The 25,403-nt window shown below is 34.6% G+C and overlaps 2 protein-coding genes and 1 pseudogene across 4 annotated transcripts; all 3 read right to left on the bottom strand.

The window, feature by feature from the left end:
• Positions 1-4,717: 4,717 nt before the first annotated feature.
• On the bottom strand, positions 4,718-13,448 carry LOC104091714 (uncharacterized). The gene is made up of 16 exons (XM_009597119.4): positions 13,251-13,448; positions 10,785-10,858; positions 10,072-10,193; positions 8,873-8,929; positions 8,666-8,785; positions 8,435-8,560; positions 8,053-8,194; positions 7,548-7,718; positions 7,262-7,417; positions 7,072-7,178; positions 6,893-6,983; positions 6,423-6,564; positions 6,179-6,335; positions 5,883-5,999; positions 5,212-5,338; positions 4,718-5,099 (listed from the first exon to the last, which is right to left on the bottom strand). The coding sequence occupies exons 1-16, from the start codon at positions 13,315-13,317 to the stop codon at positions 4,863-4,865; spliced, it is 2,013 nt and encodes a 670-aa protein (XP_009595414.1). The 5' UTR covers positions 13,318-13,448; the 3' UTR covers positions 4,718-4,862.
• A 799-nt stretch (positions 13,449-14,247) lies between these two features.
• LOC117275641 (U2 spliceosomal RNA) lies at positions 14,248-14,425 on the bottom strand (annotated as a pseudogene).
• A 481-nt stretch (positions 14,426-14,906) lies between these two features.
• LOC104091717 (uncharacterized) lies at positions 14,907-22,976 on the bottom strand. Of its 3 annotated transcripts, none has more exons than XM_009597123.3 (7): positions 22,811-22,950; positions 22,542-22,634; positions 21,818-21,953; positions 19,833-19,970; positions 19,614-19,735; positions 15,154-15,359; positions 14,907-15,019 (listed from the first exon to the last, which is right to left on the bottom strand). In XM_009597123.3, the coding sequence occupies exons 2-6, from the start codon at positions 22,583-22,585 to the stop codon at positions 15,200-15,202; spliced, it is 600 nt and encodes a 199-aa protein (XP_009595418.1). In that variant the 5' UTR covers positions 22,586-22,634; positions 22,811-22,950; the 3' UTR covers positions 14,907-15,019; positions 15,154-15,199. The 3 variants fall into 3 exon arrangements, with proteins under 3 accessions (XP_009595418.1, XP_070056238.1, XP_009595416.1); XM_070200137.1 differs by having other exon boundaries at positions 14,907-14,939; XM_009597121.4 differs by having other exon boundaries at positions 14,907-15,359; positions 22,811-22,976.
• Between the last annotated feature and the right edge of the window lie 2,427 nt (positions 22,977-25,403).

The raw sequence follows: 25,403 nt of genomic DNA, 5'->3' as shown, positions 1-25,403 counted from the left end.
TTGTTGATATTGACGATGAAGAGGTGAATGGGGAACCTGCTTTCTTAATTCGTAGGTCCTCTAAGAAACCTGTGATTCCAAAATCCAAGAAATAGCCATCTGTGAAAGCTGTAGAAGCGGAAAATGTTGAGGTATACAAGTCTAGTGAAAAAATGTCTGTAAAGTCTAGTGAAAATTTGTTTGAAAAGTCTGGTGAGAAATTGTCTGAGAAGTCTGCAAAGAAAGAGAAAGGTGTGAGAAAGTCTGTGAAAAGGAAGGCTGGTAACAATGAGGAACTTGTTTCCTCCAAGAAGGCCAAGGTGTGACCAAGGATGAAGGAAGAGAAAACCTGAGAAAACAGAGGGTGATGTGGGGCAAAACATTTGCTCCTGATATTCTTGACATGATAGGGATGCGCCAACTGGTTGATATTTGTGATTTTCAACAGGGGACACACTTGTTCATCAATGAGAGCCCTAAGGTGTATGAGAAAGAGGTGCATAGTTTCTACGCAGACATGTTCAAAGTGGAAGAGGATAACATCTGTTTGAAGGTCAACGGTGTAGAATTTTTGATGGGCGAGGCTGTGTTTAGTAAACACTTTGGGAGTACCTACTGGAGAAATATCATCCATTGAGGGGACTTGTTCTCTCAATTTCAGAAGTGTCATTCTGATGGATGATGCAGTGCAGCAAGGAGAACGGGTACACAAAAAGGTCCTCCTTCCAGCATATCAACTGTTGTTTGAGATGGTGAACAAGATTTTTCTTCCACGAGCAGAAAGACATTCCATTACGTCAAGAGCAGACATGTTCCTATTGGAAACACTGGATGCCTACGCCATTATCAATCTGCCAGGCCTAATGATTGAGCATATGAAGAAAGTGGCCGAATTTAAGGATGGTAATCATGGATAGCCCTACGAGGTTTTGCTCACTAAGGTATTTAACTTCTTCAAAGTCTCTTTGGGAAAAGCAACAGTGGGAACTCATAAGCAAACCTTCTCCAAAACCACCTTAGAACAGTGTGAGTGCATTGATAAGAAATGAGGGGTTGGCAGCAATTCCACTATTTCTCAATTGATTGATTCTCAGAATGCTGCCAATGAATAAATAAGAAAGTTGAAGGCACGGAATGTTATTCTTGAGGGGAAGATTAGTCAGGCCCAGGAGGCACCTGGTTCCAGCTGTGCACAAGGCACAGAGGTTGCCTGTCTGACCAAAGAAAATGCAGATCTCGGGAAGCAGGTCGAAGACCTGAAGGAGCGGCTGCTTAATGACCAAGTGTCTGCAAATTCCCAAATGGATATTCTCCTCATAACCCTTGCCTCTTCATCCTTGCCTCACCCTTCACGTGCTCCCTAAAACAATTCCCTTCCCAGTGTCAAGTGAAAAAATTTCTGTCCTACCTTGGTCCCTGTTTCGTTTTGTTGTTTTTGTGGCTAGTACTTTTAAGTTTTTTTGATTTGTGAATGGTTGTGTAACAATGGTACTACTATTTCTGTTCTCTTTTCCTTAAAATTATTGAGTATTCCGTCCTTTTACTATGCATATTATGCTTTTGTGCTCTATTTTTAGTCATGTTTGTGTGCACATATGTGGCATGAGTTAACTATGATGGACTTCTTTTTGCTTATTATTTGTGGATATTCTTTTTATGATACCAAAAGGGAAAAAATTAATTGAGAGGGGGAACAGGTTCAGGGAGAAGTACAAGAAATATTGTATGGCATTCTGGTTCTCAAGAGGAACTTCAATTATAAGTTTGTCATCATCAAAAAGGCGAAATTGATAAGTTATATGTGCCTTTTCATATTTTGATGATCTGACAAACTTTATGATAAGAACCAGATCGGGAACCTGTTACACATCCTCAAGTTGCCAAAGCATAACAAATCTCAAATCGGGAATAAGTTCTAATAGTTAGAGTCAAAGATACGACAGAGGGAACATATGGACATTAGTTCCCTTGCTGACTGTACCAGTCAGCTTCTCATAGTAGTAAAGTCGTTGCAACTGTTCCTCTGCACACACACACAACAGTGTCAACAATGCAACAATCACTTTATAAGGAATTTCTTGTACCGGATATTTGCTTGCATCATCCAAGTGACATCACTTGGATATTATTAACATGAAGCAATGAAGAAAACATACTTTGCACATCCGAGAATTAATCAAGTTTTCTCTCAAGTGTTGCCATCTTGCAAGTGATTTCCAGGCTTAAAGAACAAAGAACAACATAATGAAGGACCAGTTTCTAGCATTGTCTTATTATACGGCCTTAGTTGTGTTGCACCTTTGTTATAGTGATTTACTTGTAATTCCTACTTAGCTTAGCTAGAAGCATTGTGTAGGAAACTATTTGTAAAACCATAAACCTTGTGTTTGTGTCTTGGCTAGAGTTAGTCGAGTTGTGAGCTTTGTAATAGAGTTACTACAAAGAGGCTTGTAATAGAGTTATTACAAGTGAGTGAGGGATTAAGAGTTTAATTCCTATGTTACAATAGGTTATAATCTAAAAGTTTCTCGGTTAGTGAAGTTGAAATCCTACGAGTGTAGGTCGTGATTTTTAATCTCGTGAACTGGGAGTTTTCCACGTAAAACTCTGTTGTGTCATTTACTTATCTCTTATTGTGTGTATTCTGTAGGAACTGATAGAAAACCAGGTTCTCTGTACAATTTGATGGACCCTAAGTTTATATCAATGATATCAACGATTCAGCCTCAAATGGGTTCCAGAGTTAATTCTCCATCAAAATAAAACAATACCCACTTTGTAAATATTCAAAAAATATAGATCTCAATTGACCCAACTCCTTCGATAGTTGACAATAGTGCTTCAATTCTAACCAGTTTAATATTCAATCAAAATACACCAAACTACACGAGTAAGTTCATATTGATGTTAAGAGCAAACCCCAATATTCATTTAACCAAAACATCAGCAAATCGAGGGTTTCAAATTTTGATTCCTAGTTTCGAGTTCTTCCAATTTTTAATGGTAAATCTCCAGATTGAGTCACGATTCCGCCGTCATCACTTTTATCGGTGCACTGTCATCACTTTCGGTGGAACGACGGCGGCAGTCATTTTTATCGGGCCAGGCTTCGTCATCACGAGGTGGGGATCGGAAGGGACGCGGTTCGCAGAGGTTGCCGGTGGAACGACTGCAGAATGTGCGGCTATTTTTTTTTGTTGTCCATGTTGTGGGCTCGATGAACCTCCTTGTGCTAGCTGGGTATAATTTGCCAGCGGTACTTTACCGAAAATGCCAATGTCGGCTGGTGTCGTGTGAAGAACGGAGCTTTGTTGTAATTTTTTTCTTTTTTCAAAAGTTTTAGTTTTATTTATTTAAGTTAAATCCATGTGTTCCCGTTTTATTCGTCACTCTGGCGTGTGAATTACACGCATATTTTATGTTTGGGTGCCTATCAATTTGTGTGTCTAAATGACACAGTAAAAGCCTGGATAAAGCGTTCAAATGGAACATGCTTAAAATAAAGTGTTTAAGTGAAAAATGAATACAACTTTAAGGGGTTGCCGATGTATTTTGCCTTTATCAAAAGCTCACTAATAATAAAGACCATTCCAAATTTTTTGACTAATTGCGCCCCACTAATCCAAAAAAAAAAAACATACACACTTCGGAACCATGTAATTCCTACTTCATTTAGTGGATACATCGATCATGTTGATGATGATTTCAAGATTATGTTTTAATAAGAAGACCCAGATAATCTTGAGCATTTTAATGATAAAAAATTATTTAAACAAGAGAAAACTCATGTTTATTTGGGTCCCCACCTTCTCATATTTCCACTAAATCTCAGCCGCAGTCTAAATCGCTGGTCAATTAGTTGTTGTTTACTAATTTACCTTCCGATTATGTTTTTGTTTTTACAAACAAAATAGAAGCAAGAATCAGAGGTGGAACACAACTCTTCTACGGTATCGAAGCAATGGATCTGCGAGGAGTTTGAAATAGGAGCAAGAAACCTCCCTGTTGTTGCTTCTTCTAACAGTTGCTCTTGCTTGTATCTTGAGACTGAATAGTACAGGAAGACGCGAGGGTAGGGGCAGAAGAGTATGGGGGTGAAGAAAAATACGAGGGTATTAGCAAAGGTGGGGGAAGAGTACATCTCACACATTTACATGGTAACATATTTGGTAGTGAATACTAAAGAGTGTTACCATGTGTCTAAAGAGTGTCATGTAAATTTAAATCAAATTCATTATTTTCACTCATGCGCACATCTCACACATTTCATCCAGCTCAGCTGGCTTAGCGCTACATAAGCTTGGTCAATGGACAGAGGGGTTTTAAAAAGTTATTTTGAAGGAACTGAGGTGCATGTCAAAATGGGACAAGTAGAAGTTGCCCTTGAATAACCGCATATATCTTTGAAATTTTCGTGAATGGAATTTAAGGTTTAACGAGCATACTAAACATCACAATAACACATGGAATTGTTTGCGTTCTCATTATTCTCAATTTTGTGCCATTTAATCTACTCCATTTATTACTAGGCAACGGTTAATTAATCTTAAAATTTTTAAAAATGGAAAACTAGAGTTTTTTTGTAGAAAAAACCTTCAAAACTTGCATGTATTTTTTCGAGAGATAAATTTAACTTAGTTGTGGTAATTGGTCCCGAATGTAACATTCGGAATGTTGACTGTTTACAAATCATTTAGGGAAGTTCATAGAAGAAGGAGAAAAAAAAACTAAGTTCATCTGAGCAAAACGTGGAATTTTATTGCTTCACAAACCGAAGTTAATGTTAACCTGGTAATACAATTCAAAAACTTAACAACTACTGCATTATTTACTTTGAATTGGAATTATTTGAGCACTGTACAAAAGGGAACTCTGAACATTGCTTAGTTTGGTGGCGCTTCAAGACGAATATAGTCATACATAATCCCCTGGAAAGGACTTTGGTTTCTTGGTTGGCCTAAGTAAATAGTGTTATCTCCCTGCACTAGCAGATTTCCCTGTATGTCTATATTGTACAACCAATAGAGGCCATGAATTCCATGCCTAGCAATTGAGTTATCTCTTCCAATCAATCCCGTCGAAAATAGAGGCCGGTTTGTGTTCGGATCATTCACTCGAACCTGCAAGTACAAGAGGATAGATAGTATTAGGTAATTGGCACAATTTCATCAAGACAAAAGTTAGTTATTTGCCAAATAAGAGCTATGTTCACATCAATAGGGATCAGTGTACCTGCACTTCAGCTAAAGTTGCAGATGCAATTGCAATGCGCAATTTATAAGTTCCTACTTGATTGACCGAATCAAGTTTAAATCTGATTTGCCACGTGGTTCCTTGATATGTACCGTCCTCTTTTCTCCTACAAAGAAAGAGCCAGATCAGCTGGTGGTTACTAAAAAAGAGAAGATTATTTGGAGCTGTACTTGGCTAGAATTGATGCGTAAAAAAATTTCTGCTTGTTTCTGCTTTGTGGCTGTAGGGATGAGAAAAAGGAGGGTGTTGGAGGACATAGGTAGTTGGCACTTACTGATCCCAATTTACATGACACTCTTTAGACACATGGTAACATATTTGGTAGTGAATACTAAAACGTGCAGATAAATGTTGGTGAAAACATGGAATTTAACCAAAAAATCTTTCTTCAGCACCTAGGCGACTTCGCGACATTTTGCATTTTTGAATACGAACAGACACCATCCAGCTTTTTAAGTGGGTGGCACTTGATTTTGACGGATGGAACGAGTAAAGAAAACTCCCTCAGTCCCAATAAATATGGCACTCTTTTGGAATTCTATCATTTTTAATAGTGAAATACTATCATGTATGGATAAATATTGGCGAAAAGCATGGAATTAAGTATAGTAGTTCAGTTTTCAAACTCATTAGATTGCTGAATAGCTCACCTTGGAACCTGAGCAAAAAACCAGTCTTTACTATAGTCACTTTCTCCAGTTACATACACAAGGTCATCTTTTGGATATAGCTCGGAGTATCTTTCCCACAATCCATATTGCCTGAATCTGCCATGTAAAGACAATAACGAAGTGTTTTTCTCAGTGCATATATGTGCTGAACACATGTGATGAATTTTGTCAAAGAGAAAGGAATTAATTTAACTAGGTGGAGCTAATTTATTATTCCGCATTCTATGCTCGTGGAATCGAAAAGTAAGGCCTATGCATAAAAGTACGTTACTAACCTATCGGGATGATTGATGAAAAGCTTGTTGATAAATCTTGGGTTGGGTTCAGGGACAAAATATTCTGCAGCCGTACGATCAGGAATGCCTATTTCCCATAATGTGGGGCCATCCCTTGGAGGCTGATATACGATTTCGTCCACATCAACACTACAACCTGTTTCGATGTATCATGCAATCCATGAGATTCAGAGTGCTTGGTTAAGGAATGGGAGTCGAATTGCAAGAAAATCTGTAGTAGTACCTGGAGTTATGGAAATGGGAGTCTCATATAAATAGTCCCCAATGAATCCAGGGACCCATGCATAAAGATTGTAGTCCCCAGGACGTATATTGTTTATGGAGAAGTATCCAATACTGTCCGCTTTAGCCCAAAATTGATAGTCCTGAAACAGAGAAACACTAAAATTTTACTTTCTTTTTCATTTTTCAAGTGGCTAAATCATTTTGCAACGAAATGAGAGATCAACCTTCCAAATTTAGGACAGAATTTGTCAGCTTGTTCTTTGATCTTAGAAATCAAGTTCACATTTATTTGTTTTAAATTTTGAAGAAGAGGAGGGGGGAAAGAAAAAGAAAATCCATATATATAAACAGAATTCATCATCATCATCATCCGGGAGTGCTATATTGTAAGTCGTCATGCTTGTTTTATGCAAGTAATTCGAAAACATGTTTAATTTGTTGATAAATTATTAGGTTCGCAAAAATTACCTTGCATTCTTTTTGCCAGGAACCAGCTTCTCCTGGTGGAGCAAGCCCAACATAAGCGCCATTTGCTGGTATATAATCATCACTAATGTACCTATCAAAAGTAGTTAGAAGGCATTAAAAAATCATATTTTGATTTTTAGTTTGAATATAATATTTAAGAAGAGGCACTATGCCCTTACTCGTCTTGAACCAAAAGTCTACCACTAACATTGCCCCTTTGATCTGCTGATGGAAAATCTTCTGATGCTGGAAAACAGTAAGGCCAGCTTTGAACTTCAACCTGCATCTGCAACAGTAGCTGATTTAAAAACATCGAACTCATGCATATACAAAATTTGGAGTATATTTCAAATCCTTTCACTGCTAAACCTGTATCTTGGCATCATCCCATAGAGCAACAGGATCTTCCCCTTGCATAACAGAATTAACATATATAAAAACGGGGCCAAAAACTTTCTTCCAGGCTTCTCCTTGAGCAAATTTTGGTGTTAGATCATCCCCAGCGTAATGAGAGCTTAGAAACATCTGTTAATATCACATTTTCACCCATAAATGACTAAATGTATAGCCAAGGAAAAGTATCGTATTGTTTGAATTTATCCATCTTGTTGAAAACGTTCATGGTAAAAGTGCTGAGTTAGAAGAAAGCCCTTACAGCTAGGGTAGTTGGACCGACATGGGATGTGAGGTTCTGTTTGACAGGACCACCAGATCGAAATTCATCGCTCGGAGTAATTTGCCAGAATCCCACAGGTGGATCCATAGATATCCAGCCGTGAACCTTGTTATCTTTATTATCACATGAGTACTGGTATTTGTCATCGACCTGTGTGCATGGGATGAATCAAACCACTAACCATTTCTCTATAGCACTCTAATAATTATTGTGGATCTATACGAGTCAACATGAGTTACTGTTAAAAAGTTTTGAACTCGTACATGAATAAACTTATTTAACCTGTCTTCTATATTAAGGACTATCTTCTGATTAATTAATCGATATTTATCAACTGATCAGCTATTTAGTCAAGAGTATCAATGGGTTGGTAATAAACGAAAAAAATGCTAGAAGTATGGTTTAAAAATGTATCCAGATCCTTATGGGATATCATTTTCTTGAGAAGTTGAAGAAACTAAACAATCAGAAAAGTCAGATTTACCTCTCCTCTTAACTCAGGCTCCACGGGATTATTAAGTAGGACTGCTTCTGCATAGGCAAGGCGTTGGCATCTTGCAGGCAATCGGTCATCTGGTAGAGGCATGAATCTTTGCCTATTGTCTGCAACAGCCATGTAGTGAAACCTATCCAGTGAAAGTACCAAATTTATCAGGAAGTTGTGATTACAGAACTGATAATTATTCGACACCTGGATAAAGAGCAATTGACCTCTAACTAAGTGAGATTGTATTGATTAAGTCCTCCAAAATAGCATTTATCCAAGGTCTATACACCAGGCATTTGGTTTTGAACATACAACTAGTTCTGCTTAGAACCACAACATAAAGCATACGGGTAGAAAAAAGAGGAAAATGTCGTCTTACTTATCTTTCCGGAGCTTGAATGCTATTCTAGTTTCACCAAGGCTGAAGGCAGGCCACTCAGGTGAACCAACATGCTCATAAATGGCATAGGAGTAGAAACCAGAGTAGCCACGGAGCAAAATAAACCTGTTGCACCATCATTAGTTTGATTAATGCAAGAATATCAGTAGTGCAACATTAATAGCATGCACATTCTCATTTACCCAATATGAAATATTTAGGAAAGAGAACCTTTTGTCAATATTCAGCGGAACAAGTTTGCCTTGGAGGGAGGGATCCCATGGTCGGGAAAATGATATCTCAACCTGATCGTCTGTCTCTGTTATAACCTCAAAATTTGTACCCTTGATCCTACATGATAGTTGATCATGTTTTTCACTTAAAATTAGCAAAAATTTTAATGATTAATTTCAAATAAGTAACATAGTAAAATTATACACTTCAAATACTCCACTTCTTCCACCATCTAGAGAATTCCAGACAACGTCCCAGTACCTGCATATTACATTCATAGCTTAAGATCACTAGTTCTATATTCCACTACATAAAATGACCATCATAAAGAAAATTATACATATATACTGAAAGCATAAAAGGAAACTACTTATCTTTAAAATCTAAAATTCTACCATACTTGTTTTAGATGTATCGGAAATAGCCTCTCTGCCCGCCCAAGCATGGCCGGCTCCAACCTTATGTGGGGTAAGGCTTGTGCCTTCGGCCCCCAAATTTAAAGGGCCCCATTTTTAAAAAAAAATAGGTTCATAGGTATTTAAAAATAATATTTAGTATTTTTAATACAAAACTAGAGTTTTTAATATAAAGGAAAGAAAACTTTTTATTAGATATATAAATAAAATAATAATTTGACTTCCTTAAAAATGGGTAGATGAATAGTTTTCATAACTTTTAGTTTTTCATTTTTTACTCCTTCATTAAAAAATTTGCTCTTTCTTCCTTAATTTGTCTAAGTCAAACTTTCTTTTTTTTCCAATCTCTTCATATTTCAGAAAACCCTACATATTTTTTGTGTTTCTCTTTGATATTTTTACTCACTTCTTTCTCCAAGATTTCATTACTGACCTTCTTTCTTCAAGATTTCACTAGTTCAAGTGTTTAACAATACTTTTAAGCTTCCAAAAGTTCTATACTTCTATTGCTTTGTAAAATCTTATCTAAGATCAACAATATCTCAAGAAAGATTAAATAAGTTGGCTATACTATCAATCGAGCAAGAATTATTAGAGAAAATCGATTATAAAATAAATCATTAACAACTTTATATCTTAAAAAGTTAGAAGAATAGAATTCAAATAAAAACATATCTTATAACTTTCTTTTAAAAATTTAGGCCGCATATTAAACTTCGGCTTTAGGCCCCGTATGTGCTTAAGCCACCCCTGCACCCAAGGTAGGGGTAAGGCTGCGTACATCTCACCCTCCCTAGACCCCACTTGCGGGAATACACTGGGTCGTCGTTGTTGTTGTTGTACTTGTTTCAGATGCCTTAGCTTGTTTTATGTCCTAATTTCAAAAAAAAATTGCAAGGTTTCTCTTTGCACTTTTAAACTCAAATTACATTTTCATGAGATCAACCTAAGGAATATGCAATAAACATGCAAATTGAAGCCAATTACCCTCTATTGGATTCATCATTAAGGACTTCAAGTAGATTATCTACGCCATTATAGCGTATTCCAGTGACAATTCCGTCCGGATTTGATAACGTGACTTGGACTATGCCATTATCCATCATCACCTGCAAAAAAAAGTAATGTTGTAATGATTTTATCTGTGTAGAAGAAAACTCATAAAGCTAACCACTATCTACTTTCTTTCCTCTGTGTTCATAATGTGCAAGCATACACACATCCTTATTTATCTTTATGTAGAATTATCAAAAGGGATGAAGTGCAATAACTGATACACAAGGGATATAATAGCAGAAAAAAGAAACAAAATAAGCCTTGAAACGAAACATGAGGAAGAAACTTGTTAACAATACATTGTAAAAGACAACATTTTGCATATTTCTGTGTCTGTTTTTTTCCTTCTGAAAATACTTGGGTAAGACTGTAAGAGACACAGTTCTACTGCTTGCTGGCAAGACAAAAGCAATGCAACAACGTCTCCAGTTCAAACAAAAATTAAGGGAAACAAATAGGAGGTAACTAATATACACTGGGCAGTGCAAAGAAGTTTACTATATCAGGTCACTTAAAAGTCAATTATGAGTAAATGCATGGAGCAGTAACCTGTAAAACATGGTAAATAATCAACTAAATTCCTTAATTGATTATTTAGGTAAAAATATTTTACATAAAAATTACTTAAATCCAACAATCCTTACATGACGATCCTGAATGTACAACTTCACTCCAATTGGGGACATTGTTCCAGGACCTCCACTATGACAACAAGCTCCTGTAAAAGACAAACAAGGAAAAAGAATATTAAGTCGGGCTCATTAAAATGCTATGAATTTTATCCGAAGTACAATTTGCATGGCTAACTATAATATTTCACAGGCTAAAAAATGGTGTTGAAAAAAAAATATTCTTCTTGTATTACAAACAATTTGCAGTTATGTTACGTTGGATCTTTGAGTTGAGATATATAAGCTACATTAAAAGCTATGTCTCACATATATAACAATCTCCAATTTCTACTTAGACTTAACTTTAACTACAGGGAAAGGAATAATTTTAATTTCCTGACTTTAGCTTTAATAATCCACTTTTGCTATTGCGCCACTATCGTTTGGTGAAATTAGATATAGCTTGGAAGTAAAGACGCATGATAAAGTAAATCAAGTAATCATGCATGTTGTATATGTGTTATATTTGTATCTTTTTAAATTTATGTATCTGTTTTTTTTTTTTTTTATGTATAAAGTTTATCTTAGATACGCAGCAATAAACTTGAAGTTTGTGACAAAATTTGGGAAGGTCCAAGATGTAGATTGCAATGTTATAAGAACAATGTGAACTGATATTCTCCCTCGTTCAAATTGAGATGGGAGAAAGTTGAAAAACTCAAAAAGAATTTCTTTGGTGTTAATGGGAAAGAAATATGTGGGTCACCATTTAAATAATGAATTCTTAAGAATTGTTTAACTGAGAAGATCTTGGTAAACCTTTTCACTTTTAGTTAATATTAATATATAAGAATCATAAAGAATGAAGAAGAAAAACGGAAGTGGCTGCTAATTTGGGAAAAGTTCAAATGAAAATCGAGTGTTCAATTTTAATCTTCTTTTTTTCTAAGAATAACTTTTAAAGCTAAAGAGTAAAGATAACAATATAGAAGGTTGCTCACAAAGCAAAGGATTATGTAATTTCATTCCTGTGCAGTATAATTTTAAGGGGTCGTTTCGTACGATGGATAGACAAAAATAGTTTTGGGATAAAAATTTAGTATTGCTTTATCCTATATTTGGTTACTAATTTTGGGATAAGTTATCTTAGAATTATAAATAGTAACCATAATAACTTATATATGTCAGCAGGTTAGAATAGTAATCCCAGGATAAAGCAGTAAAATTGACAATCTTAGGATTAATACAACATACCAAACAGTCAATAAAAAATAATAGCAGCATAACTAATTTCAGTATAATTAATCTCAGCATAACTTGTGTTCAAACCAAACGACCCATAAGATTATTATTTAAACGGGTAAAGGTCTAAATATGCCCTTGTACTATACGAAATTGAGCACATTTGCCCTTCGTTAATATTTTAGCTCAAAAATGCCCTTACCGTCACATAGTTGGTCCATATATGCCCTTAGAGTCGCACAGTTGGCCCATATATGCCCTTTTCGAAACAGAATCCACCCAAACTAATTAGCTCTTTCGTTAATTGTATTAAAGTGTATTACAAACACTATTTACTTTTTATTAGGACTTTTTTTCTTTACCTTTCTCTTTTCTTTCTTCTTTTTTCTTTTCTTCTTTTTTTTTTCCTTTTTCTTTCTCCCTTATCCGATTTCCTCCATTCCTGATGTCTTCTCTATTTTCGTCACCAATTTCACTTAACAAAACTCATGAATTCCTGCTTATTTTACTATCACAAACTCCACTGCATTCTTTTCCTATTCTCATATTTTCCATCACATTCAGCAAGACCAGAACCTCCATTTCCGTCACCAATTTCACGTGATTTTATTCCTAAAAATCAAACCTACACCACCAAAAGCTTCCCAGCAAAAAGGCTCTGGTTCTTCTAAAAAGAAGGAGATGAAAATTGTCGGAGAAATTTTTTCGATTGTGTTAATTCGATGAAGGCAGGAATTCATGAGTTTTGTCAAGTGAAATTGGTGACGAAAATGGAGAAGACATCAGCAATGGAGGAAAACGGATAAGGGAGAAAGAAAAAGGGAAAAAAAAGAAGAAAAGAAAAAAGAAGAAAGAAAAGAGAAAGGTAAAGAAAAAAAAGTCTTAATAAAAAGTAAATAGTGTTTGTAATACACTTTAATACAATTAACGAAAGGGCTAATTAGTTTGGGTGGATTATTTTTCGAAAAGAACATGTATGGACCAACTGTGTGACTTTAATGGCATATATAGATCAACTATGTGACTCTAAGGGTATTTTTGAGCTAAAGTATTAACGAATGACAAATGCGCTCAACTTCGTATAATACAAGGGCATATTTGTCCTTTTTTAGTTATTTAAACAGACAAATATAATACCAGAAAAAAAGTAGACGAATATAATAAACACGTCGTCCCTTCGGGGACATCCGATAAAAAAATAATAAACACCTCCTACTGTTTGGGGGACACGTGTGAATACGTAGTTAGACGTCGTACCTGTTTGTCCAGCGCACGCGCATAAGCATTTTATCATGTGTCTGAAACGACGCCGATAATAACTCATTGTGTTGCTTCGCTGTCCCCGTCCAACGTTATCAGTAATTAGCCGTCCATTTCAATTACGCGCCACCAACTCTCACCGTATTCCACCCACCCCACCGCTTCTGCCGTCAGTTATTGTGCTAAATTTATGATCCCATATTCACACTCGGTCGGCGAAAGAAGACTTTAATTATCTCCTCTTCTGTTCCTTTTATATCACAGAGATCATCATAAGCTTCTATCGTTTTTGGAATTTTATGAGTACTACTTCAACACTGAATGTAACAGATTATACTGTATATGTAGTGGAACCTCTCTTTTGTAAGATGACACGGAACGATAGTATGGGAGTTGGTTGCTCTGTTTCACAGTGGACAGGAATACCCTTTTCATTTTATGTTTCTTTTCTTTTTCTTTTGTGGTTGTTATTATTATAGGTGTTGTTTGTTTCATATCAAATTTTATAATTTTGGATTGACAGAACACGAAAAAGCAATATTTGTGTGTTTGATATAGCGAATTTTTTTTTTTTTAAAATATAGTAAATATTAGAGATTACTAAATAATATTATCAAATCAAATAACATTTTAATGAAATTGAGTATTATCAGTTGGTAATAATGTCTACATGAAACACTTTGCCATGGGGTGCATTGATATTTTTCGAAGTAGGACTACTCAATGAGATAATATAGATTACCGGCAGTTGAATAAGGTGATGATACACGATAGGTGCTCATACTTTTTGGTTGGAATAGCCGAATAGATGATATGGAATTCAAAATTTAACATAGTTATAGAAGAAAATATTCCTTTTTAATGGAAATCATTTCCAAGAAAACTATATTTAGTAGCCAAACACCAACAAATTTTCCTTTCAAAAGCATTTTTCTAAAAGATAACTTGAGTCAGACCAAACACACTTGAGTCCTAAGAAAACAACATAGCGTTTTGGGGGTGCGCTAGGCCAAGGAAATAATGCAATACCAAGCTGACACTTGAGAGCATCGATAGCAAGCTACCGTACTGCACTCTCCCCCTGAAAATGTACGTGAGCTAATAATTCACGTTGTATCAGATATTAAGTTGATAAAAACAGAAACTGCACATGAGAAGCTCAATGCTTCTATTCAACCGTCAGAAGGTAGAAAGGTCCGATTAAGTCTTTGTATACAAACTGTTTTGTGGACCCATGAATTGAAGCCTGATTCTTGAGACACGATTGCAGTATTAAAGCATGCCTCGTGAAATATTATTAGAGGTTTCTTCAGGCCACCAGAGTCGTTTGCGGGACAGTTGAAGGTTGGGAATTTAGTATAGGTAGCTGGGCATTCCATGCTTGTCATCGTCACCGTAGTAAAAATGGAGCTTAGAGCTAATTCTTGGCAGAAAAACACGAAAAATCATGAACCTTGTGATTTTTTAGGTACATGAGATCAGTGTATATGACACAAGGATCTCCTCAAGTACATCTCTGGTGGAGAAGTTGCAAAACAACTCTATTTTTTGATATATTAATTATATCCACAATTCTGTTTCTCGGGTATTAACAAAGCAGAGCTCGTGGCAGAGCCATTTAACATAATCATCATGGAATACAAACACCACTGCTTCAACAAGAATTGCTTCCACTTTATGATGGACCTAAATATTGAAGAAGGCAGTCACATTATTTTCACTACCACTAGAGATACAGTATGATCAACTTCCACTTTACATAGCACCTGTATGCAATTCAACTCATCTCATAAGAAATGGATTCACATATTATAAGACTTGTACAGATGGAATATTTAGGCATATAGTTATACTTATAGTAAGTTCTCTGATAGTAAGAAATTCTAGTGATTTGAAGTACCAGTCGATGGATCAAAAGTAAAGCCTGCTGACACCCATCTTCAGTACTAGTGTACTTGAGTATGCTCCACTTTCCTCTGGAAAAGAAGTGAGCCTAACAAAACAGCAATTCCTGTTATCGCGATTGTGAAAAGAAGCCGCTTTTTGGAGAACTCTTGTGGCTGCCTTCTTGGAGGCCCACGATCTCTTTCAGCTGCGTACATGTTCCTTAAGAGAAACCAAAGAGCAATGAAATGAAAAATAAGTACACCACAACTTGACATGCAACAGATAAGTTATGGTACCGAAAGTTCAATTGAGTGTTCAAGATCTGATTTCAATTTATGGGTTTGAGAGAAAATGATGAAATCCATTCCAACAAACGCATAGCAAACAGATTGCACTATAGTGAGCAAAACTTTGAGGCTATGAATTTTCATTCTAGAGATGGTAAAATAATATCTCTTCACCTACTGTTTTAGAGTTTTCCTCATAGATCATTGCATGATTTGCAACTGCTTGTTTTCTTCACTATTTTTACACTATACATCAGGTTTCTTACTTAATACACTACTAAGACTGGTGACAAAGGATCTGAAGCCCCTATGTCTCATACTTGGATTCCAAATACACAGACATTGTCAAACTTGAGGCACAGAGTCTAAACATGTGATCCATCTTCTATATATGAAGAGAAACGCAAAAATTTCCTCCTCACAGTTCATAAGGTATCTAAAGACAGAGAGGATAAGGTTGAGTAAGGGTCAAAAACATCTATCTTGGTGATTTATGGGGCTTTGGCTGGTTAAATTGCAGGTACACCCGCCAAATTACGTTTTAATTCAATGCCATGGATCATTTAAGAGCCATCCACACAATAACAGAGGTTGAGAAAGTTATTTGACAGTTGAAATATGGCAATAGGTGATGCCGTGATAATATATTGGAACATTGGATAGCTAATTTAGCATTTGGTAGCTGAAGAAAAAGCAGAGACTTCTTTAATCAACATAGAGAAGAGAGAAGAATGACTGATATCACAGAAAAAAAATGAAGTTTTTCTTAATCAGAATAAAGAAACGAAGAAAAGGAAGTTCAAGTGCAAGCTTTGGATACTTTGGAGTCTCAGTCTTTAAGTGGGCGGTTAAGATGAGAACTAAAGGATAGCAAAACAAATTCAAGGTCCTTGTTCTGTCCATCCTTTTTTACCAGAATATCTTATTTGCATGCTTGTGTCCGTGGAGGACAAATAATGATTTCAAATTTTGCATAGTTTAATAGCAACTTTTCCAAATATCCCTCTCATTAATCATGCATGTACTGTGGTTCATGGGATTCAACCGAAATGGATTACATGTGGTGTGCCTTATAAAATTACTTCCTGGAAAACTTAACATGTACATGTAATGAAGTCCTGTCAAAATTTCCCCTATTCATTTCTAGCTATAATAATGACAGTCCCCTAAGTTGTGACCAGAGGCGTATGTAGTGTTATAGTACCGGGTTCATCTGAACCCAGTACTTTCGACACGGAATATAAATTTAGTGTAAAAATTCACTAAAATTGCAACATATAGTGTGTCTGAACCCATAACATAAAAAATATAATAGGTTCAATACTAAGAACCGTAAAGGCTGAACCCATAGAATTAAAATCCTGGATCCGCTTCTGGTTGTGACCACACATCATGATGAATTTAACGGGATGTTTCCTCATAATCTGCTTTACTTATTCTATTCCTTTTCGCTTGCAGAGAGTTTAAGTCCTCATGAATCACTAGGACACAAGATCGACAGACTGGTTGTTGTACCAATAAGACAGGAAAATAAAACATTAAGCCAAGAGTGATAGAAGATGCATATTTAGACAAATCATAACAGACAATAAGAGTGTGAGGGAGTAACATGTTTCCAATTTGAGTTGAACTTAATTTAAGGAATAATACTAAGAGCATGTTTGGAAAGTTGCCTGGGAATTGGATTTGGATGTAATTACATAGTTTGGCATGTTTGTCTGGCCAAGTAATTACTTGGTCCGCATGAAATTGGGTGTAATTGGAATACAAGGTTACTTTTTAATTTCTTCCCTTTTTGTTTTAATTTTAATTTATTTTCTTTATAACTTTTTATTTCCATTATAATTTAGTTTTTTATTTTATTTTTACTTTCTAATTTCTTTTTTAATTTTAAAATATATTTTTCTTTGTACATTATTTATCTTTTATTTCTCTCCCTTTACTTCTTGTGAATCCATGTAATTGCACGTATATTTTATTTTTTATTTGTTTTATTTTCTTCATTTAGCTTAACTGCGTTATTATTCTAGTTTTTGAAACTGCACCTCCTAATATTAAAAACGTAAATGGGTCAAAAATACCCCTCTAATATTCGAAAATGTTCACTTATACCCTCCGTTATACTATTGGTCCACTATAGCCACCGACGTCATAAAATTAGTGCAAATATACCCATCTGCAGTTAGGACCCTCCACCATGGAAAAATTATCCCACGTGGCCTGATATATCGCTGAGGTGGATGCCACGTGGCATGCCACCTCATCGCAACTATCCCATTTTAATCCCTTGCCTACTTCTTCTTCCACCACCACCTCTCTTTTCACCTAAAGTTTTCTGCCCTAAAATCCAGTTTAAAACAAAACGCTTGATTCAGTTTTACATCTCACATGAGAGGTTCATATATAGGTGATAAAATCTATTTTTACTTTTCAGCAATACCTCCTCCATTTCGGTCAAACTTAAGCAAGCAAAAAAGCTGTGGGTTTAGAATTCCTCTGGTTTCACTTCTTCTTGACTTACAGCCTTATCGAACAAGGTAAACAAAGGCCATCTTAGTTAAAAGAAATGTGATGCATAGAAACATAAGAAAACACTAGGACCAAGAGAACAAGACACGAAAATCAGCTTATTTGAATTTTCCCCATCATACTAAAAACATGACAATATCTGTATATACTATTGGATCAGAAGATATTCTCCTCCAAAAACAATAGAAGAAGACCTACAAGTTCAGACTACAAAATGATATTGTTGGAGTTATTAGCCTATGGAAGAGGCCTACATGTTTGTTTTTTTTTTGACAATAGAAGAGGCCTACATGTTAATGACCATCAATTAATACAAAAGGAAATAGACAGCAGAGGAACAACCTAAATATCTTTAAGCATATATCCCCAAAGGAGACTTGCTTCCAGTGGAGTCTCCAGTATTTAGTTCAAACATGAATATGACTTCACTGGTTGTTAATTAATTATTGCAAATTAATTAACAAAACTATTCCTGTAACAAACAGATAATAAACCAGAAAATCAGATTCCTTCGATCAATGTACTCCGATTTGAAGAAAACTACATCTATCTTTCCACATTGTCTACTTACAGCCCCTGATTTGAATGGGATAGGTGCGAAGAAGAATTAGGGAGGGAGTAAAATGGGATAGGTGCGATGAGGTGGCATGCCAGGTGGCATCCACCTCAGCGATATGGCAGGCCACGTGGGATAATTTTGCCATGGTGGAGGGACCTAACGGCAGAGGGATATTTTTGCACTAGTTTTATGACGTCGGGGGCTATGATGGATCAATAGTATAACGAACGGTATAAGCGAACGTTTTCGAATAGTAGAGGGGTATTGTTGACCCTTTTCCGTATTAGAAATAATAAGTCATTAACAAACTTGGCATATAAAGGGTGATGTCATTAAAGTAGAATTTCGTTGTTGAATGAGGCTATAAACTTATTATGTTTCCTAATCTTAAGTTGTATTGGAAAGTATTTTTATTTGTTGGAATTTGACATATGTTAAACCCTTTTTTTTTGGATTTTGAAATTGTGTTATATTTATGGTTCCAATTTACTTGTTTTAGAAGTATTGGCTTGTTATTTCACATTGCATGTTCATTTTTTTAGTTAGAATTGATAAATTAGTTTTGTCAAATATTTGAATAATGTTATGACATTATATTTATAAATATTAATTTATTTTATCAAAGATGCATTCCATGATGTTCTTACAAAACGTATGTTTTTAGTTTTTATAATTAATTAAACTGAATTATATTAATTTGGAAAATATATATCACTTATTTTTACAATATTGTTATAAATATATGATTACTAATTAATGTATATTCAAGAAAAAATATGCATCTTAAATACCAAATCTAATATCATTTATACTTATAAAAAATCATTTATAGGCATATATTTATTATATTAACTTTTAAATTTTGATAATTACTTCATTTAAAATTTAATCTAACTGTGTAATTACACTTGTGCAACCAAACAGTACTCTTGTAATTACACTATATTCCCTAGTAATTACACCAATTTTAATTACCGGGTGGTTTTCCAAACAGACCCCAACAGTTGGATCTCATATCTCACATATCTATATTATATAAGACCTCGATGAGAGAACATTTGCGAAAAGCCAATTAAATAAATACTTTGTCCTTAATACCTGGAAGATTCTGCAACATTGCTTATGATTCCATTGCATCTACTCTCATGACCATTTATTTCTCGGAGTCTAATATATCTGCTACAAAGATGACATAATTCTGTTCGGTTCCCACATACTTCCTGATCAAGAATATCACACCAAAGCGTAAGATGCTAAAATCCAATCACTCCCGAACATAGAAAACACAAAAAGATGTCAGATGATAATTCTAATTACCTGATGCTCGAATAAATCAATTGCAGGCAAAGGAAACTCGCAATACTCGCATGTCACAATCCTCTTTGGGCAATTTTCACCTTTATGAACGGCTAGAATCTCACGTTCCATGGTCTCACTACACAAAGAACAGGCAACCTAGAAATAAACAAGCACAGTAATCACATCAAATAGGTATAGTTTGGCCTATGGAGTTAATCAAACCACAAAGAAGAGGGAACATAATATTATGCCCTGTCCCACGGCAGCCCAGCTCTCTCAATAAAAAATGAACAGATAAAAGGTGAGAAAACATTTAATCAATATCTTCTACATGGATCCTTGGATTAAAAAAAACAATAACCTAAATCCAGCACTCTTAAAGATGGTTCTCCTATTCAATATCCCTATTACTTACCCAATGGTAATTCCTGAAAAAGCAAGGCACAAGCCAAAACATTTTTGGTTCTCTAAAGCCTTACTACCTCTGGTTTGCACCATAGAAGCTAGCAGTCTGGTCACAGAGCAAATGTTTTAACAATATATTCAGCTAAAAGTTAAAACTAACATCAGTTATTGTAAGCAAGAACACAACAAAATAATATTTGCTCAGTTGCTCTGCAGGCCCTACTACCTCTGGCTTGTGTGATAGATCTTAGTAGTCTATTCTTAGAACAAGTTCCTATAAGATATATTCAGCTAGTTAAAATTTAACATCACTTGTTGTAAGCAAGAAGATAACAAAAAAATACTTGCTATGCAGGCTTAGCATTGTAGACTATTAACAGTCCCAGTAAGTTCGATATAAAATGGATTTTTAAATAATAAACTTGTCAAACTATAATGCCCACTATGAGGAATCATCTTGGTTTTGGTAAGCAGAAGAAGACTCAATAGCTTGAGATTTTGCTGGGGATAGGGGTTGCTCAAGTGTTCAACCATAAATGCAGTTTACCCTTACACCTATTCATGTTATTTATCACTGATCAAAGCCTCCTAAATTGTTTATAAAAAATTCTAGAATGGATCACATGCAGCACACTTTCACGTCCATGTTCTATGCAAACAATTCAGGTGCAAAACCTTTACCATAGCTTATATTTAGAAGCCCAATATACACTAAACAAAAATGAAAAAGACGCCCAAGGAAACCTATCTACTCAGTTGGTTCTAGAAACAGCAATTAAACATCCGGCAAATGCACATAGATGACTTGAAAAGCTATAATTCATTAGAACAAGACTAATTGAGCAGCAGAAAATCCCACTCATCAAGCTTGTTTTTCCAGTCAGTTTCAGTGAAGATTTCTAAAGACCGTCTTATGCCATTCCAACCAGAAGTTCAATTATGTGGGGACATGTGAGGTATGAAAGCTAGTGAATTCTTAGACCACATCACCTAAAGAGCAAATCCTTATTATCCCCATCTTCAAATTCCTTTCAAGAAAGTACACCATGAAGTAGATATTTCTTGTGTTTCCAACTTACAGGATTATACAACTACTGATGCCAAAGGGAACGAGACGGTGAAATCTGTGGGCTAATCCAATCTATTCATGTTTATAAACACATATTTCCAGTAATTGCAACAAAAAAAACATATCAGGGTAAAAACCCTTACTCCATACCCATTCATCTTTATGTATATAAATCCCACAACAGTAATTGATGCAGGGTTAGAATTCGTGTCGTGCGCTTAACCTACACATTATGTGGTGCACTCTCACCCCCGAACCAAAGCCCTAAGGGGGCAAACAATTGGTGCAGGAATAAACATAAATACAAAAAGAGAACATACATGAATGCATGTTTACAAACATATATAGATAGAAAAAATGATGTACAAATGCATTATATAAACAGTATATACATGATGAGCACTCCTTGCACCTAAAAGTCGAGAATAAGTAAAATAACAAGAAAAGTATCTTTTTTCCTATATTAGGATTACACCCCCTCCCATCGCTCATAAAGAGTAAAAGAGGTCAAACAAATAAGCTCACTTACCAGGGCATGAGTGCTCAAGAAATGTTCCTCTGCAAATTTTTTAGGAACCATATCCCCACAGATTTTACATTTTTCAAGATTCCGGGAGCAGTGAGCAAAATGCAAATCGAGGTTGGTGGAGAGAATTGCTCTGTCGCTGTAAATATCGATATTCAAATTAGCAAGTGATGAATGCCTCCACATCAGAAGTAAACAGAAGGATCAATAGTCAAAACAACCAGAACATAAAACAAGCACGATCTAGTAGCCATGCATAAATGGCAACATTGCCAGATAACTACAGCAATAACATACACACAAGTGGGGTCTGGGGAGGGTGAGGTGTATGCAAGCCAGAAAACTACAGGTATTAAATTCATATATTCTATGTAGCTTCCCCATCACACGGGGGATAAATTTCTTTTTCGTCGCAGAATCAAATAATTGTGCTAATAAAAAGTCAAATTTAATCCACTAAGCTGACAGAAATGATCAAACGGATGCTAATTGTTCCATATTAGACCATATGGACAGTTAATAGGAAAGCAACTTTCAAGTGATATAATTTTTCGTTAGTTAAGCTAACAATCATAAATTCATAATAGTTAATACACCTTTCTCTCTTTCTAGCAGAAGAATGGCATTAAATTGTACCCAGAAATAAACACGGTTTGTATTTAACTTCATATTATCTTCATCAAACAAACAGAACAAAAACGAAAAAGAAAAAGTAAAAGGAAATTACCAGTGACTGCAGATGCTGGTGGCTTGATCAGAAGCTACAGCCATTACTCTGCTCCAAAAAGATCCACGAAAACCTCACCCTTTGGATTAAAATCTATGATTACAAAGAGAGAGCAAAATTAAATAATCAAGAAGATACTTAAACAAAGAAAACGGAGTTGGTAAGCTAATTGGGAATCCAAATTAGGTAAACCAATAATTCCAATTAAAATTTGTGGTGAATTAAGATAGAATAATTGAGGATTTTATGCTTGGAGCAGGAAAAACAACCTAAGATTCTGACAATTGGAGCTTTCGATAAGATCGATAGAATGATCAGAGGATTTGATCTGTGTATGTCCTTTTTTTGGATTGTAGAAAGAGAGACTTTTGGTCTCCCTTTTAGCTAAGAAAAACCGGAGAGAGTCCACTTTGACGACGATTATCGTTTCCTTTTACTTACCGGGTTTGGAGTCCTATGATTCAGAAACTTTTGTCGGTTTTCTCACGCTCCTTTGCTGGCGCGTGTAAGCGGTAAACGATGGGTTTGATTGGGCTGATACGTCTTTGAGTTAAACTCTGGGCTTGAATGAGATCCCTAGACCCAACTTGAGGGTAGATGGGCGTTTGTTCTAAATTGAAGAATTAACTTGAATAGCCGTCTACCCAAGTGCTTAAACATAAAATAGTCGGCGGATGTATAATATATTTATAATTCATGCATAATATATATCTAATCATCTATAATCATTGTATAATCTATGTATACTGGTTTTAAAAAATAAACAGTGAATTCGACCAGCTATTTGTGTAAAGATTCCATCTAAATTTTTCATTCGGGGAGGGGCTTCTAAATGAGTAAAAATTAGGGCAAAATACAAAATTGGCCGCTCGGCCGAAACTAATCGCATTTTTTAGTCAATATATATATATATATATATATATATATATATATATATATATATATATATATATTATCAATTATATATTTGAGGGCGGCTAAAATTATACATTTCTCTAAAATTAGCCCAGATGGCTAGTAATATCAAGATATTATGCTCGAATTCTACTTGTAAAAATTTTTGAACTTCACCACCTATGTTGGAATTTTTTTGCATTTTAATTAGGAGTAACAACTTGCATTATAAATTTGCACTAGGGGTCTACAATATATATATATATAATAGCATGAAAGCCCTATCAAAATGTCGTTCGCCTTTTATACTCTTCAAAACTTAATTTCACATAAGACAAAATAATAATATAATTATTTCTCTAATATCTAAGAATAGATATTTAATAATTTTTCTAACATTTAGTACTTTTTTCTATTCTTTTAGGTTTAGGAGACCTTTTTTTCTCATAATTTGAAAACCTACTAAACTTTAAATTCAAAGGGAGACTTCTCTTCGTTCATTTTAGGTTTAGAAATCGTTTTATTTTCTATCATATTTTGGAACCTATTAAACTCTAATAATCTACAGGAACTGCAAGACATATCCGTAAATTATGAATTAATGTTCCAAATATGTATAAGTTGCAGATTGATGGCTTGACGCAACAGGTTAGTAGTATTTCATAAAAAATATAATTTCAGGATTTATTTTTTGAGATTGATTTATTTAGATAGCAATTCTTCTTTAATTGCGGTTCATAATTTTCTAACACTATATTCTTCTTTTATGTTGGTATTTAATCTATATCTATTAATAGAGTTTTGGAGAATTTTGCTGCAATAAAGGGAGCTGGAACAATGACTCCCTTATACTTTAAGATACAGATGTTGAAAAGCTAATATGGGTAGAAAGAAGCAAGTAGTTGATATTGTCTTTATGAAAAATAACTTGAAGGATTTCAAACTTTTGGTACGATTCTGAACTATATTTTTCTAACTTTTGGTAGGGTTTAGAACTACTTTAATTCGTTGATGGCTATATATGTTTAACCTTTTAGATTAGATTTCAATTACCACCCTTGATAGCCGGTCGATTGATATATTTTTTTACTAAGGACAAGAGACAAAAGAAATTTTGATCAGAGACTATAGATGAAAAGAAACTTGATAATTTTAATTGTATTTTATAACACACAAAAACTCGTAAAATGTATATATAGATAAAAATAAATACTTTAAACACTACTGTGATGATTTATAAGAATATTCACATTATATTTGCATGAAATTTTAATAGACACGAGAATTATATTACATTACGATGCATTTCTTGTTGGATAAAATAATAATATATACGCATTAATTTTCTACCTTAATTTTTTATGACAATCATTTTATTTCTTTCTAGAAACAATTTAGTTGGGGCTTTAAATATTACCCATCCAATTGTATTTTAGGTATGATAAATAAAGCTAACAATATGAAATTTCTTTTTATTTTTCGTATTCTCTTATTTGAGTTTTGATGAGAATACTTGAAATTCATATTGGTTATTACTCGAGTAAATAAAATTTCTAAGTGCGACATTAATTAGAATACTTTTGCATTACGCAATTTTTTCTTTTATTAAGTTGGCTAAATATGATTAATATTCTTTATTTTTATTTTATAACTCAATCAGATGGTTTATTATATTTGTATAATTTTTAAAATTTTATATTTATTGATATAAAGTACACGCGCAACGCGCGTACCCTAAAGCTAGTAGTTATATAAAGATGTAAATCATAGTAGTGAAAATATATATATATATATATATATATATATATATATATATATTGTTAAAGTGCCGAATTTCTAGTCGATTAATTAGGACAAAGGGAGAACCGGTGCTAGCTACTAATAAATTGAGTACTACTATTATTTTGCATAAAGATAAACAATTAAGACGCAAAAATAAAAACTTTATAGAGCATGCCATTATTATCT

Source organism: Nicotiana tomentosiformis, chromosome 4 (assembly GCF_000390325.3).
Source record: "Nicotiana tomentosiformis chromosome 4, ASM39032v3, whole genome shotgun sequence".
Lineage (NCBI taxonomy): Eukaryota > Viridiplantae > Streptophyta > Magnoliopsida > Solanales > Solanaceae > Nicotiana > Nicotiana tomentosiformis.
The sequence above is the reverse complement of the archived record's forward strand: the minus strand, read 5'-3'. Positions and strand labels throughout refer to the sequence as shown.

Excerpts from the sequence above, each read along its gene's own strand:
- LOC104091714 (XM_009597119.4), bottom strand. The coding sequence starts at position 13,317 with ATGAGTTATTATCGGCGTCGTTTCAGACACATGATAAAATGCTTATGC. Across the intron at positions 8,195-8,434 it reads TTCAAGCTCCGGAAAGATAA|GTTTCACTACATGGCTGTTG; the intron begins GTAAGACGACAT and ends TTCACTGGATAG. Across the intron at positions 6,000-6,178 it reads TTCATCAATCATCCCGATAG|ATTCAGGCAATATGGATTGT; the intron begins GTTAGTAACGTA and ends TTTACATGGCAG.
- LOC104091717 (XM_009597121.4), bottom strand. The coding sequence starts at position 22,585 with ATGGCTGTAGCTTCTGATCAAGCCACCAGCATCTGCAGTCACTG. Across the intron at positions 21,954-22,541 it reads ACCAGCATCTGCAGTCACTG|CGACAGAGCAATTCTCTCCA; the intron begins GTAATTTCCTTT and ends CGATATTTACAG. Across the intron at positions 19,971-21,817 it reads TCTTGAGCACTCATGCCCTG|GTTGCCTGTTCTTTGTGTAG; the intron begins GTAAGTGAGCTT and ends GTTTATTTCTAG.